The sequence below is a fragment of the Phaethon aethereus genome (genome assembly GCF_964289735.1).
Source record: "Phaethon aethereus genome assembly, chromosome: 8".
NCBI lineage: Eukaryota > Metazoa > Chordata > Aves > Phaethontiformes > Phaethontidae > Phaethon > Phaethon aethereus.
The window spans coordinates 16,043,270-16,057,148 of NC_138584.1; the positions used below are offsets into that span (position 1 = coordinate 16,043,270).

At 39.4% G+C, this 13,879-nt stretch overlaps 1 protein-coding gene across 1 annotated transcript; it reads right to left on the bottom strand.

The window, feature by feature from the left end:
• Positions 1 to 5,961: 5,961 nt before the first annotated feature.
• On the bottom strand, positions 5,962 to 13,301 carry RWDD3 (RWD domain containing 3; the record flags this gene model as incomplete). The annotated part of the gene is made up of 4 exons (XM_082002993.1): positions 5,962 to 6,076; positions 6,173 to 6,288; positions 6,974 to 7,458; positions 13,217 to 13,301. The coding sequence occupies 4 exons, from the start codon at positions 13,299 to 13,301 to the stop codon at positions 5,962 to 5,964; spliced, it is 801 nt and encodes a 266-aa protein (XP_081859119.1).
• Between the last annotated feature and the right edge of the window lie 578 nt (positions 13,302 to 13,879).

Below are 13,879 nucleotides of genomic sequence, written 5' to 3' on the forward strand. Positions count from 1 at the left end.
CTACCAAGAGCTGCTATAATACAGTGAGTTGGCATGTTATGTTCAGCTCAAGAAAACGGTGATCATTTGACTACTTCCCTTATAGATCAGCCTTCATTTCTTATTCACAGGAATCTAAAAGGTGACAATAGGAAAAGAAGCACAAAGTAGAGTTATTGTTCTCATGCATAGATCTTTTGTATCAATTTTCATCCTAAAATGACTCTTTGCTTTCAAGTTATAATAGCCAACAATGCATACATATAATGAATCATAGATATTTATAATGGGAAATACTAATATAATATTGACCCCAATTCCATGATCTAATGCAGGATACAAACAGATTACTTGTATTACATTAAGAAACACAAAGAAAATCAAAAGTGTAACGGTTTCTACCTTATTAGCATAAAACTAAAGCACCTGAATGCATAATTAACTGAAAATATTATGTAATTTATTTTTAGAGTCCAAAGAAATCCTTAAATTAATGTGTCTTTTAGGTAAATTTTTCTGTCACTCTTCAGAGTTCCCTTCACTGCAGGTTAATAGTTTGAGGTCAGAAAACACAAACTAATATTGATATAAAAGCCAATAGATGAAAAGAACACAGAATAACAACTGCAAAATGCTATTAGCATATTTACATTTCAGGTTCCATTTATGTCTATAATTAAGTCCATGAAGAATTATAATTCTTGCATAAGATAATATAAAATTAAGTATACATACAAAATATAAAATCAGAACAGAGTGCTACCAGTGCTGCATGTGTTATGCACAAAGAGACAGGATGATAATGCTTACTACTACTATAAGAGATATGAAAGTTGATTCCAGCAATTGCACTATCTCATAATATAAACAATTTCAGTCTCAAACTCTGGCAGAAATACAGTATGTGCAACAGTTCATCATCCTATTTCAAATGAACTATAACATAATTATGTTTGTATTTTCACAGATAAAACTGAACAAATCAAGGGACACCAGGTTTTAAATCATCCATGGGGTTTATTAAACTATTTTTAAAAGACACAATGTAAACAAAATATTTTTCCACTATGAAGTTTCTTTGGGCTCATTACAGCACTTCTGCATGTAATTTATACTAATCTCTGTGGGTTTTGTGTGTCATTCACACATAAATAAGAGACAAATAGAGTCTTACTATAGGAAAATGAGCTAGAACTACAAAACCACAAAAATTAGCCTTATTCACAAAACAATCAAATCTACTTTCAATTTTTTTAAATTGATTATGTCAAGGATTTTCATCTATGAGTTGTAACAGTGTCTTGTCCTCCCTGCAACAGCAAATAACGAACGGGGGGATGGAGGACAGGATTATAATCTTAATGAGACTGAATAAGTAAAAAAAACCAGATTAATTCCGAATACTGACAATGTCCTCCATTAAAAGTATTTCCCTCCCCTGGAACTTTGCATTACTTCCACTGAAGTCATGCTATCCTCCTGAATGGTAGGCTACTTCACAGTATGTGCTGCACATACAGGTTTCTCTCCAAGAGATGATAATAAAAACCCTTATATTTAAGTAGTACATATTAATGCTATAAATAATGCCTTAAAAGAAGGGAGTTTTATTCCAGCTCCTCCCTCCACCAAGACAGAGATGGTTTTATCTACAGACCTTGATCACAAAGGCGGTCAGTTAACAATTGGAAAAAACAAAACTGTAGAAAGATTAATTTCTTGTAGAATCGAGTAATCTAATCTGTTAGCACTCTCATGTCCTCGTTTCCACCAACATCACTACTCTGCCATAGTAGTACCATACATATGTAGCCAGACCTCATGTTACATGTAATAGTAAAAATTTTCTGGATTGCCCTTTTGGTTACTTCTGTTTACACTTGCTGCACAAAGGGTAATAAGAGAGAAGTGCTCCTCAGATGACCAGGCTATCCTTGTACCGCAGAAAATACCAACGTAAGACACTCATGAATCATATGAAAGGAGCAGAAAAAGTGAATGTGTGCCTTCTGCCAACAAAGCCGCCCACCACAGGCAGTGCCATCTCTTCTAGATTCATTCAACCGTGGTTTCGCACACGCTTCTGCGGATCGAGCACGTCTCTTCTGGATTAGAATGGATGCTTTGGATGCGATGTATTCATGCAAAAACAACGGTGCAAAAAGGGATGATGTTGGGTTTAGGGTTTTGCTCCTATTTCTATGTATCCTTCTTTCTTTCTTAACCCATTTTTTGTTTTCTTCACACTTAACAAGCCAAGGGATTCCGAAAGACCAATCAAACCTCAGTTTTGTCCTAAAAATTTGATTCTTCAAGTAGTCAGTCCTATTGCAACAGCTTTCATTTTAGCCTGATTTTCAAAGGAAACTATGGTTATGCAGCTGTGCTGTCCATACAGAAGCACACGTATTTATACTACAAAATTCTTCTAGAACTTTTGAATTCAACTCATTTTAAAACCAAGTTCCTACAACTTTGATGAGAACAGGTAGCAGACAGAGAAGGAAATGCTATTGATATTTTAATGATTTACGCAGAGACCACAATCAACATCAAGCACTGGAGAGCTCACCAGGGAAAGCATTGTCATGAATGCCTCTTCTGCAAGAAGATTCATGTGAGCAATTGTTTAGACACAAGAAAGTCGGAAGTGAGACTTTACTAACCATGCTCTTCAAAGAATTATTTATAATACAATATCCACAAGAAAGCTAGCTTCTTATTTGTTCAACCATTTTTTCTTTGTGGATTTCTTTTTCCTTGCAATTGTATTTTCTGTTTCTGATAGCTATATACACTTCACTAACTTTTTAGACACAGATATGTATTCTCTAACTATTCTCAGGCATTTTGACTTCATTTCCCTGCATTTTGTTCTTCTGTGTCGGCAGAACATGCACCGCAGTATGCATTTCGATGACTTTTGTGCCCCAGGGGCTCACAGGCTTGCCCATCTCTTTTTACAATAAATGTAAACAAACCATCAGTTAAAAGACAGCTGCAATATCCTTCCAAAAGAACAACCTTTAAAAATACTGTTTACTTGTCTGAACACAAGATATCCTCCTACCCTTCAAAATAAGTGACTGATTGATGGGTAGGCAAAAGCATTTGCTTTGACAGAATCCGACTGACATCAGTTTTCATGTTCTTTGCTGTCTGAACAGTATCAAGCTGATCAGAGTTGTAATTCTTCTGAAGCGCATCAAACCAAGCAAAAAAACTGCCGTTCTTTCCTATACTGGACTTGTGGATTTGTTCAATATAAATTAGTGAGTAACAAATTCAACTACGACAAAAATCCGTTGTATAAACTGCTTTTTACAACTCCTGAAATAAAGTAATAATCTAGCTTCTTACAACTTCATTTGGAAAGGAGATCAGAAAAGAGCTGCAAGTTAACCCAACCGTCATTTGTTCTTTAACTTTTTTTACCTTTTTAAATTGGCTGTTGCAGAACGCTAGCTCTGACCAAACAGTTAACCAAGAAGGCATCAGGCAATAATACTCAAGAAAATTAAGTTTATATCCAAGTGCAACTGGCAACCACTGACCCTACAAATGACCTTTCTTATGCAGCTAATTAGAGTAGCTTTTATAGTAGGGAGGAAAAAGTTGGAGAGTCTGCATCTAACCTTGTAAGAAAGATGAGCACAACAACTTTACGCCTCAGTTATTTTTGCAGCCACACACAATTCGAGATCACATGGTAAGGTACACTATTCAGCCCAGTTCCCAAAATCAACAGAAAAAATATACACCTGATTTACATGCATGTTGGGTAAGGCCCTGGCTAGACTTCAATGGCCAAGATTGTGATACAGGTTGTGCTGAAGAACCTTACTATTCTTTTTACAGAAAAGTAGAGCATTTTAAAGATCTGGCTGAGGACATAAAATCCATCTGGCAAAACTTTCCAACATTTAGATTTGCAGAGAGATACTGACCACGTTTTCTTATGCTGTACATGCATAGGGCTTTTCTTGGTTTTGATACTTATCAGATCTATCGCATAGTGTAAGAGGAAAACCTCTAAACCTCTGCATCTTTTCAAGACTTTATACTCCACCAATACACAATTTTTCAACATAGGTATTTTAAAGGGGAATAGCCTAATTCTGAAAACTATAATTTAAAATACATGTTATTTTAATATTTTAAAGATACTTGCATTTTATTCTTCTCTATAAAAGTAAAAATTCATTTCCACATACACTTAAAATAATAGAAAATTAGGTTTCCTTTCTCTCAGAAAGCCATATCAAATTAATATAGAACAGATTTGTAAAACCTGCTTAACCCAGTCTGTTTTCTACTGTGCCTGAAGTACTATATGTGCTACACATGAAAAACTCATTAAGAAGAGCTTCTGCTACCGTCCCGTTAAATAAGCCTCAGTGCATAAAATAACATGCGACATACGTATTTGAGACACTCTGTATTAGGAAAATTACCAAACTCCGTAAACACTGAAGAAGCCCTCCCATAGTCTACAACCTTTCGTGCATTTGATACCTGAAATAGTAAAACCTAAAAATCTTGCTAGTTTGCTTTAGTTGCTTTTCTAGTATACAAAAAGAAAGAGGTATGATCCCATGGTCTGAGTATGAAAATGGCAATCAAAATATCTTACCTCATGATTCCCCAAACCACACTACAGGAATTAACCAAATTGTACCAGCCTTCCCCCAGCACAACAGAGAGAATTTAATTTACACTGAATTGATCAAATCTATTCATCTAACAAAGAATACATGAGACATTTGGCTGCTGGGAGTGATTTTTAGAGAGCAGTAAAGCACACATTTAGCTACATGCTAAAACCAATTGAAATGGCATTCCTAGTTACTGAGAAACTCATTACTTCAAAATTTCTACTACTGGACAACTTATCTGTCTTGCTAGAGAATGGTACCAGGTAAAATAGAAACCAAAGGACATTAATAATTATAAGAGATAAGCATCCAACTCTCCCTAGGCAAACAGAACTTGCACTATTTAATTCACAAAAATAATATATATAATTTGCAACATCATACTGAAGTAAAACACAGACTCGTGATGAAAAAATTTATAAGCTGGCCAAGGCCACTGACTAATAAAAAAAAAATTTTAAAGGAAGGGAAATTTTAATAGGGAGTTATAACTTACCAGCTTCTAAAATGACAGAAGACTCAACAGAAGTCTTGAAAGACAGAAGACTGAAGTCTGTATATATACCGCTCTGACAGTTTAATTGAATCAAGATATCTAAAGAGGCACAGACAGTAAAACCAGATAAAGTGCAAAAAGGAATCTGTAAACTATCAAAGAAAATACTACAGTAGGCTTTACCTTAGCTTTTTAATCAATTTAAATACTCCACTTGGGGTTTTTTTTACACATTTTAGAATACAAACTAACATTCAAAAAGACACTTCTAAGTTTTTTCAGGCCCCAAGTCACATGAACATTTTCTTTAAATCAGTAGTATTTACAGTCAAATAAATGGAGAAGTTAGCAGATGAACATCTAAGGGATAGTAAGTATATGCTGACCTCACCTATTCAAATCTGTGTTTGCTATGCTTTTTAAGGAAATATTTTCACATAAGCTTTCAAAGCAAAATTAACCATGCCTCCTAGCAGGCCATTATGAAAAATCACTATCCCAAGAGATAAAAACCAAAACATTGAAAAGAAGGGATTGCAAAATAGAGTCAAACTAGAAGACTATTATTTTAACATGATTTCTTCCCAATCTCTCATGCTTGCCAAGCAATTAACACAATTAACTCCACATTCCTTGGAAAAAGTTATCAATATATACATGTCAAAACTTTATCAATTCTTAATGTATGAATTGCCGCCTTCTTGCAAGAGGATGGCTACTTCTGGCATTTTTTGCAGAAAAGCTTTAACAGTGTTTGCCAAGTTAGTCCTTTTATCTTCCATCAGCATCTGCAGTCAGCTACTGCTTTGGTCAAAGTGTCCAGTGTTTTCTTTATTTTAAGAGGGGAGGCACAAACTCAGAGAAAAGAGTTGTAAGTCCTGCAGTTTCAAATTCCTTTTGTAGCTCATCCAGTGTTGAATATTCTTTGACTTCAAACGTCTGAAACCTACATTGTAAAAGGGAAACTCGTGAATATGCCTAGATTTGTCAGAGTGTAATTATCGATTGTTACTTTTCTATCCACAACAGTACTAAATTATACCTTTTATGCTGTGACTGTACTTTTGTCTCACACAGTACACTAATCATTTTCTCTTTGCATTTCTTTCCGCTTGAGTCCACATCTACCTTAGAAGTTTTCTGAAGAATCAAGTACTCCTAAATGACAAGAAAGAACAAAATATTAAATGTCACCTACTATCTTTGAAGTTTTGTAAAATGCAAAAATCTATACAAAACATACAGATTTTTTACAGAACATAGCAATCCATCCCAAAAAGTGCATGACTGTTTCTATTCATCAGCTTCAAGTTAAGCAGAGTCTTAAGTGATCCAGAGAACATGAGTTTGAAAAGCCAAAACATTCTTCTCCAATATTACCACAAAAACCTGCCTAATGCAGTGGGAGTTCATAAGTACAGGCAGGAAGTTCAAGGCCTAGGCATACAGTAGGAGCACCACATGGTCTAAGTCAAGGAAAGAGGCAGGAATGAGCTAGAAATATGTGTTATTAATTTCTCATCACAAATTTTTTGTTTTCTGGGGTGTTTGGGAAATACAGAACCTAGGCATATTACAGTCAGGAAACACAGGGAATACAGAGGTGTAATTACAGTGGGAAACAAAGCAATACAGGCCACAGGTCTACAGATATCATTGGTTTCCTTCTCATAGAATAACTTCTTTTTCTTAAATACAGAATAAAGTTGTTGGCCTTCCTGGTCTCCTAATGATCAATCTGCTTCCAAAATTGTTAATCTTAGGAAAACACACACAAAATATTCAGACACATAGGTTTCAGTGGTAAATCGATAGAACTAGTCAACATTCATTGTTCCTGCACCTTAATGTTGCTCCTGTCACCCTGAAGAAGAATCAATATTATCTTGCCCATGAACATCAGTCTTCCAGTCAGCCCTAGATCTGAAGTCCATTTTTCCACAGTTTTGACGTATTTTGCCCTTGCTCTCATGTGATCTAAATGCAAAAGGAGCATCCATATACCATCCTCTGTTCTTGTTCCTTTTGACAAAGTAGTGTTTTCATTGCAAACTGTTGCCGGTTGCTTAATGACATATTTAAGATGCTGCTGTATCCAAAGAATCAGATCGTGTACCATAGGTTCAGAAAGATGCTGCTTTGCTTGTTCAAGTAATTTATCTTTCACATCCATACATTGGGCCCTTGTAAGCTGGTCTGAGTTAACAGAAATATCTGGCAGAGTTGATGGATAATTGATTGGTAAATGAAATAACAGCTTTAAAAGTACATCTGTATCCGGCAGTTGTTTCACGCTGATTTGAATTCGAAATGTGATTCCATGCGTCTCTGGAAAGTATAAAAAAATAAACATTAATAGTTTGCTTAAGTTGAAATACAGACATGTTATTAAGTCATGTTATTTTCTTTAACAATTCAACTCAAATGACTGCCATTCTATATAAAATAAGGGGTGTGGAGATTTTTGCAGGCTGGCAGGTTGCAACGAATGGCTCAAGCTCTACTTGTAGGGAATCCTGAAATGAAACACTTCCATATCATACTAGAAGGAAAGTTATTAACACATCCTAAAAAGCGTTCACACCTTTTGGCCCTTTCAGAGTCTAGACAAGTCAGTAATAAAGAACTGTCTCTCAGAAACATGCAAGGCACCTTCTACAGCTCGATAGCAGCAGTATGGTCAACTGAAAATCGAGACTTTTCTGGATGGACTCAGCACTGCCCTAACTTTGTCCCTAGAGAAACCTGTAGGACTTCTACCATCTATATCATCGCAAGGCACACAGACTTGTGCTGAGTATTTTTTTGAAACAACAAAGTATTTTTTGAGACAAAAGCAGTTCTACACTGAAGAGAGATTTAGAAAGAAAAAAGTCAAATTCTTTGTCTCTTACAACTGTCAGAGAAACTATGCTTAACTCTTTTCTGCCAACTTCTCTACAACAGTTGGATTGTCATAATTAAAACATGTCTGTTGTACATCTGACCCTAGATACTACAGACATACATATATATACACACACATATACTTATATAAAAATACGTGTATATATACTTGCATATCTACTCAAAATCTGTTGTTGGTCTACTTCAGAACAGAATTATTTTCAGAGCGAAAAGAATACACACAGAACATAGCAGGAAGGGCAAAAGACCACATCCTCCTGATAAATCATATAATCAAAGATGCTGAATATGAAAGTTATGTGCAGCAATACCTGCAATAAAACCTTCTTGACTAAAACATGTTTCACAGAAAAACAACACAAAACTTCATGAAGCAAAAAGTGGGGACAAAGACCTAACCTACTTTTGCTTCTCTGCAATGAAGAAAGAGGGTATCAGATAAAAGATGATCTTCTTCAGATGTTCTCTGCTTCACCCCTTTGATGCATTCTAAACATTTCACCCCATTTCTTTAAAAAATTGCTAAAATGTCAGGTTGATTCATTCTATGAGGGCAGGAGAAGCCAGATTTGAAAGTCAGATTAGAGTTTCAGAGGATCTCTTTTGAAGTGACTTGCCGCCTTCTCCCCCACCTTATCTTACCTTCCTTTACATGACAGTCAGTTGAATTATGTTTGATTATGTTTGATTGCTGACGCCACTAATCAACCTCAGTGCTCTCTACAATTTTATACTTGAACCCTACTAAATAAGTGAAAGAACCTAAACATAGCTTGGAAAGACAGAAGCACTTTAGAGAGCTTAGCCAAGGGCTTGTTTCCAAACCTCCTTGCTAGGTCATACAAAGAACTCTCGAGGTGAGAGCAGTCACAAAATAAAATAAGCAAACGCTCCAAACCAAATCAAACTCTAGCATTACTGTAAAGAAGTCTCCAATCATCTACACACCATCGCTACCTAAATGGAATCAAATCCAGTGCTGAAAGTAGTGGACGCAAATACAGTGACTTAAATGAAATTGCACCCAACCATTTGCATACCCACAGACACTACCTGTCAAAGCCTCATGCCCTGCCAACAGGACTTGGTCTCCAGTCTTCTAAGACCCTATGAGGTTCCAGACTATTTTTAATACACATTTATCCCTCAGAAATGCACCAGCCTTGGAAGAGACTCTACTTTCTACTGTGTCCATCCGGTAGCATGAGGCCCTCGCTCACAGGCAGTAGCTACACAGGATGACTTCAAGCCTTCCCATTCCAATCTGTGTCTTCTGCTGCCCTGACAAACTTTTCTTACTGGCCACCAGCAACAACAGCTCCTCCGCCACTACGCTAGGCTCGGTACACACAACCATGCACACAGGAAGAAAAGACTGCTCTGCACCTCCTGGGACCCCCAGCACAGCACCCTCTGGACTGCCACAGAGGGTCTTGGCACGCACCTGAGCATCACACAGCACACAGACAGTGACTGACGACCCACCTCCTTCCAGCTGCCCCTTACACAGGGCAGCCACACCAGGTACACAGCTGCTTGAAAGCAAGCTGCATTTGGCTGAACAGTATTAACATTATTATATTACTGCCCGTGAATTACTTTATTTTAAACTATGTTGCCAATAAATTTTAAAAAGCACAGCCTATAAATGACTTGAAGAATACTACTCTATTGCCAGCTTAATAACAGTGACAGAAAAACACATTACCTTTCTGATAATCCTCCTAGGATTTTTTCACTAGCTTGTCATAACAGATCTCACCAACTTAGAAGTAACTGAGGGATAAACAGATAGGCCAACCTTGCCCCTTTGGCAAGGCCCTCCTGCTGCAGTGATCATATTCTGAAGACTGCAACAATCTCACACCTTTCCCTGTGATGATGAACTAATCCGAAGGAAGCAGCGCAGCCTCGCATCCCAAGGTGTATCACCCTGAGCCATTGCGAAAAGCCCAGCTGTGCTCATTTACATCTGCTTCAGACTTACTTTTAAAAAGGAGAATTGGTTCGAAATGTTTGTCAGGCTACAGTGTCTAAAGTTTATTTAAACGTTCCAGCATCCACCTTCTGCACCAGCATTGCAGACAGCTGGCAGAACAAAGAGCAACCACCATCACCCTGCATAACGAGGCTCTAAAGAAATATTTCCTTTGTTTGCACACACTACAAGGTCTGAGTTGTCTTCACAGCAAAATGGTGATTATTTCTGATATAAAAGGTTGGGTATGACTGTTCTGCTGGCATTTAATGTGCTAATAAGACTAAATTCAATACATTTTAACTCATTTTCCCCGATAGATGCATGCTTATCAGTATATTTAGCTCTAGCATACTTCAGGTTTTCTCTTATGTTCCACGTCAACCAGACAGATATCCCCCTCCTCTCCTGCCCAAAGGCATTTTATGCAGCACATGCAGTCTATTTTTAAATTCAGAAAATGGCACCTACTAACGTACAAGCTTAGAATATATAAATATATTTTTATAGCAAGCTTGGTGAGCAAACCAGAAGAGAACAGATTAACAAGTAAATTATGGATTTCAATCTGTAACACTAATCTTTGTAGATAGATATGTAAGGTAAAAAAAGATATGCTGTAATTAGTTTACTTAAATTTATCAACACATTGGTTTTGACAAAAACGTATTTTACATTCTGAATACTTCATTGTTATATTCCAGAAAGCCAAATTTTTTTAGCATACCAAGAGAACTGCAAAAGCATTTTCTTACATTCCTCCATAAATCCCCAATGGCCTCCTTTTTGATCCTGTGGATCTACAAACAAATCACTCTTAATGTATTAGAGATAGCATAACATAGCAGTCTTACTGGAAGTTACTTATGTGCACTCTTTGTCAATGACAGTTTATATGGTTTGAAGAGGTAGAGCAAGCATAAACTAATGAATACAGCAGAAGTTAACTGTACACAAACTAAAGGATTTTGTATCTCCAACGCAAAAAAGAAGTGAATTCCCAAAGTAAGAGAACCACCAATAATCATTGTTGTAAATAAGCTTTTCAATTCCAGCAGAAAATGACAGAAATCAACCAGATATGCATGATCCTAACATATCAGGAACACAGCCTGGCTAAAGGCCCTGAAAGGTCGCATAACATCAATACAAACAGAATAGCCTGTTCCCATTGTGCACTTGTGGCACTACACTTTATGTTCCAGGAAGGTTTCTAAGCCTTTCACATTCTGAGAACTTATAAGCACAAAATCATTTTTCTGTATATGAAGCACAAAGAAGAATGTGCATATATTTCTATAATGGATTTGGAGGAACAGACATGCATATGCAATGTTCAGATACGTCCACATTTAAAAAAAAAAAAGTTAAGTCTGGATACTGTGTTTTCAAACTATGCCTGAAATAACATTCCTGAACTTTTTGACTTTAAGAAAATGAAACTCAGTTCAAACATTTTATGAACTGTATTTTCTAAATACCAAGTAAAAAAATAAAATGGCAGAATTACCTGCCTACAGTGGAGCAGGAGGTGTGTCATGCAGATCTAGACACAAAACAATTCTGCTTTTAGATTACCCCAGTTAATTGTGCTCCATGCAGATGTTAATGTCGTCATCCCTCTGAGGCTGTCCACACGCAAAGTCCTCTTTTCAAATAACCACTTGCTGTGCTGTGTGAATCTGTTTCTACAACTATTTTCAAATAAAAGTTTGAGGTTTATTCAGTTAGTTGCTTAGTAACTTTTTAGTTAAAGTGAGACACTCAAGAGCAGCCACACATAATTTCACACCAAAGCAGCAAAAAGTTATTTTCACAGAGTCACAGATCGGTTGTGGTTGGCAGGGACCTCTGGAGGTCATCTTGTCCAACCTCCTCGCTCAAGCAGGGCTACCTACAGCAGGCTGCCCAGATAGCTTTTGAATATCTCCAAGGATGGAGACTCCACAACCTCTCTGGACAACCTGTTCTGCTGCTCAGTCACACTCACAGTAACAATGTGTTTCCTTATCAATTCAAGTTATTTTGGCCTGAATACACAGGCAGACAAAAATCTGACAGCAGGGCACTGGATCCATTTTTAACAGCTTTCTCCAGGACTTAACTACAGTCCAACCAGCAGGAAGCTGCTTGCTGGCTGTTGCTCCATTGGGGAGCTGGGCAGTATGCTGCAATAGCTCCCAGGACATCAGGGAACAGTAAGTGATACAGAATATAAGCGTATTTTGTGTGTGTGTGTGTGTTGTCACATCTGTGGTAGGCGCTAATCAAAATTTACTTATGCTCTGGACGTGAACAGGCATGTACCACTTGCATGGCCCACCTGACACTTTCTTTAAGACTGATAGTAACTGCTGTTGTACACTGGAACTACTGAGATTTATTCTCCCTTGCTGAAAGGGCATCTTCACAGCACTGTGATGACACAAACTGATAAAAGGCATCTCTTAAAATTTCATTCTGATCAGAGGCCACCATAGCTGGTGCCAAAAACATGGAGTAAGGGTGTCTACTCTGTGTTCCTAGCCTTCAGCAACCAGCAGATGATGGGAGCAAGCACTACCAATCTTCTCACCTTCCTACCTACAGCAAACATGGAAGATCAGCCTTAGCACCCTGTAAAACCTACAGCCATACGAGTATTGCTGAAGCCAGGGAACATACAGCACATCGTAAGGCCCGAATTATTACCCTACCCCCATAAAAAGACAGAAATGACCCAAGGCTTCTTATGCATAGCAGCTGCACCCCTATTAAATACTACAGGATAAATACCTGGTCTTGTTACACGTGTGAGATGCAGTTGCTTATTTACCTACACAGCAGCCAGCCCGTTCCCACTGCTGCCCTTCACCCACCGCAAGTTTCCGCACCCACCGCAAACGGCGGGAATGAAGAAAGTCCCTCGTGACACGCGAGCAGGACGCGCTAGGCTTTGTCCGCGCAAAGAGGCCGCCAGCAAAGACACGCAGCAAGACAGGCACAGGCGAGGAGTCGCCCATCTCCGGCGCTGCCGCTAATAGCAAGCGATTAAGCCGTTGCTGCCCGGCGCCCCGAGGCCGCACCCCTTGCCGGGGCTGGGAGAGCCCCCCCCCCCGGGAGCGGCCCTGGAGCACCTCCTCTCGGGGCTGGGCTGCGCTGCCCGTCGCGTCCCGTTTGGTCGACCCGCGGCTCTCGGCAGAGGAACGCGGCCGCCTTCACCTGAGACCGCCAGCACCTCGCAGGCGTCCGGCTCGCAGTAGATGGCGGCGAGAGCCGTGACCTCCTCCACCGCCAGTTCCGACATGGCGGCAGCTGAAGGCGCGGCCCGGGGCGGCGGCGGCGCCCTCTGCCGGCTGCTAGGCCGGACCCCACCGCCGGCAGGGGTCGCCACCGCCGCCCCGGCCCGCGCCGCCCCGCGGTTCAGGCAGGCGCGGTGCCGAGCGGCCCGGCAAGCCGCCCAGACCGCGCGCGGCACGGGCGGTGCCAGAGGCGTTGGCGGCACCGTCTCTCCTTCGGCGCCGAACAAAATGGCGGCGCCCCGCAGCGGCGGCGGCCGGCGCAGCCCGAGCTGCCCCCTTCCCTGTTCCTAGGGGGATAGCTTCCCGTGACAGTCTCCGACCCACAGAAAGGCATAGCCTGATCGTCCTCAGCGTGTAGACAACCAACTGAAGCACAGCCACACAGAGGAAGTTTTACTAGAATATAAATTTATGCTTCGTATATTAAACTGTTGTGGCTTCATAATCCAGTTAACAGCCACCTGACTGAGACCTTCTACAGCCAGTGGTATCATTAACCCCCAGGTATAATAATCTCAAAAGTACTATTCAACATCTTCCATTATTACCGAAGCAAGGGATGGGTGGTTTACTTCTTCAGGAG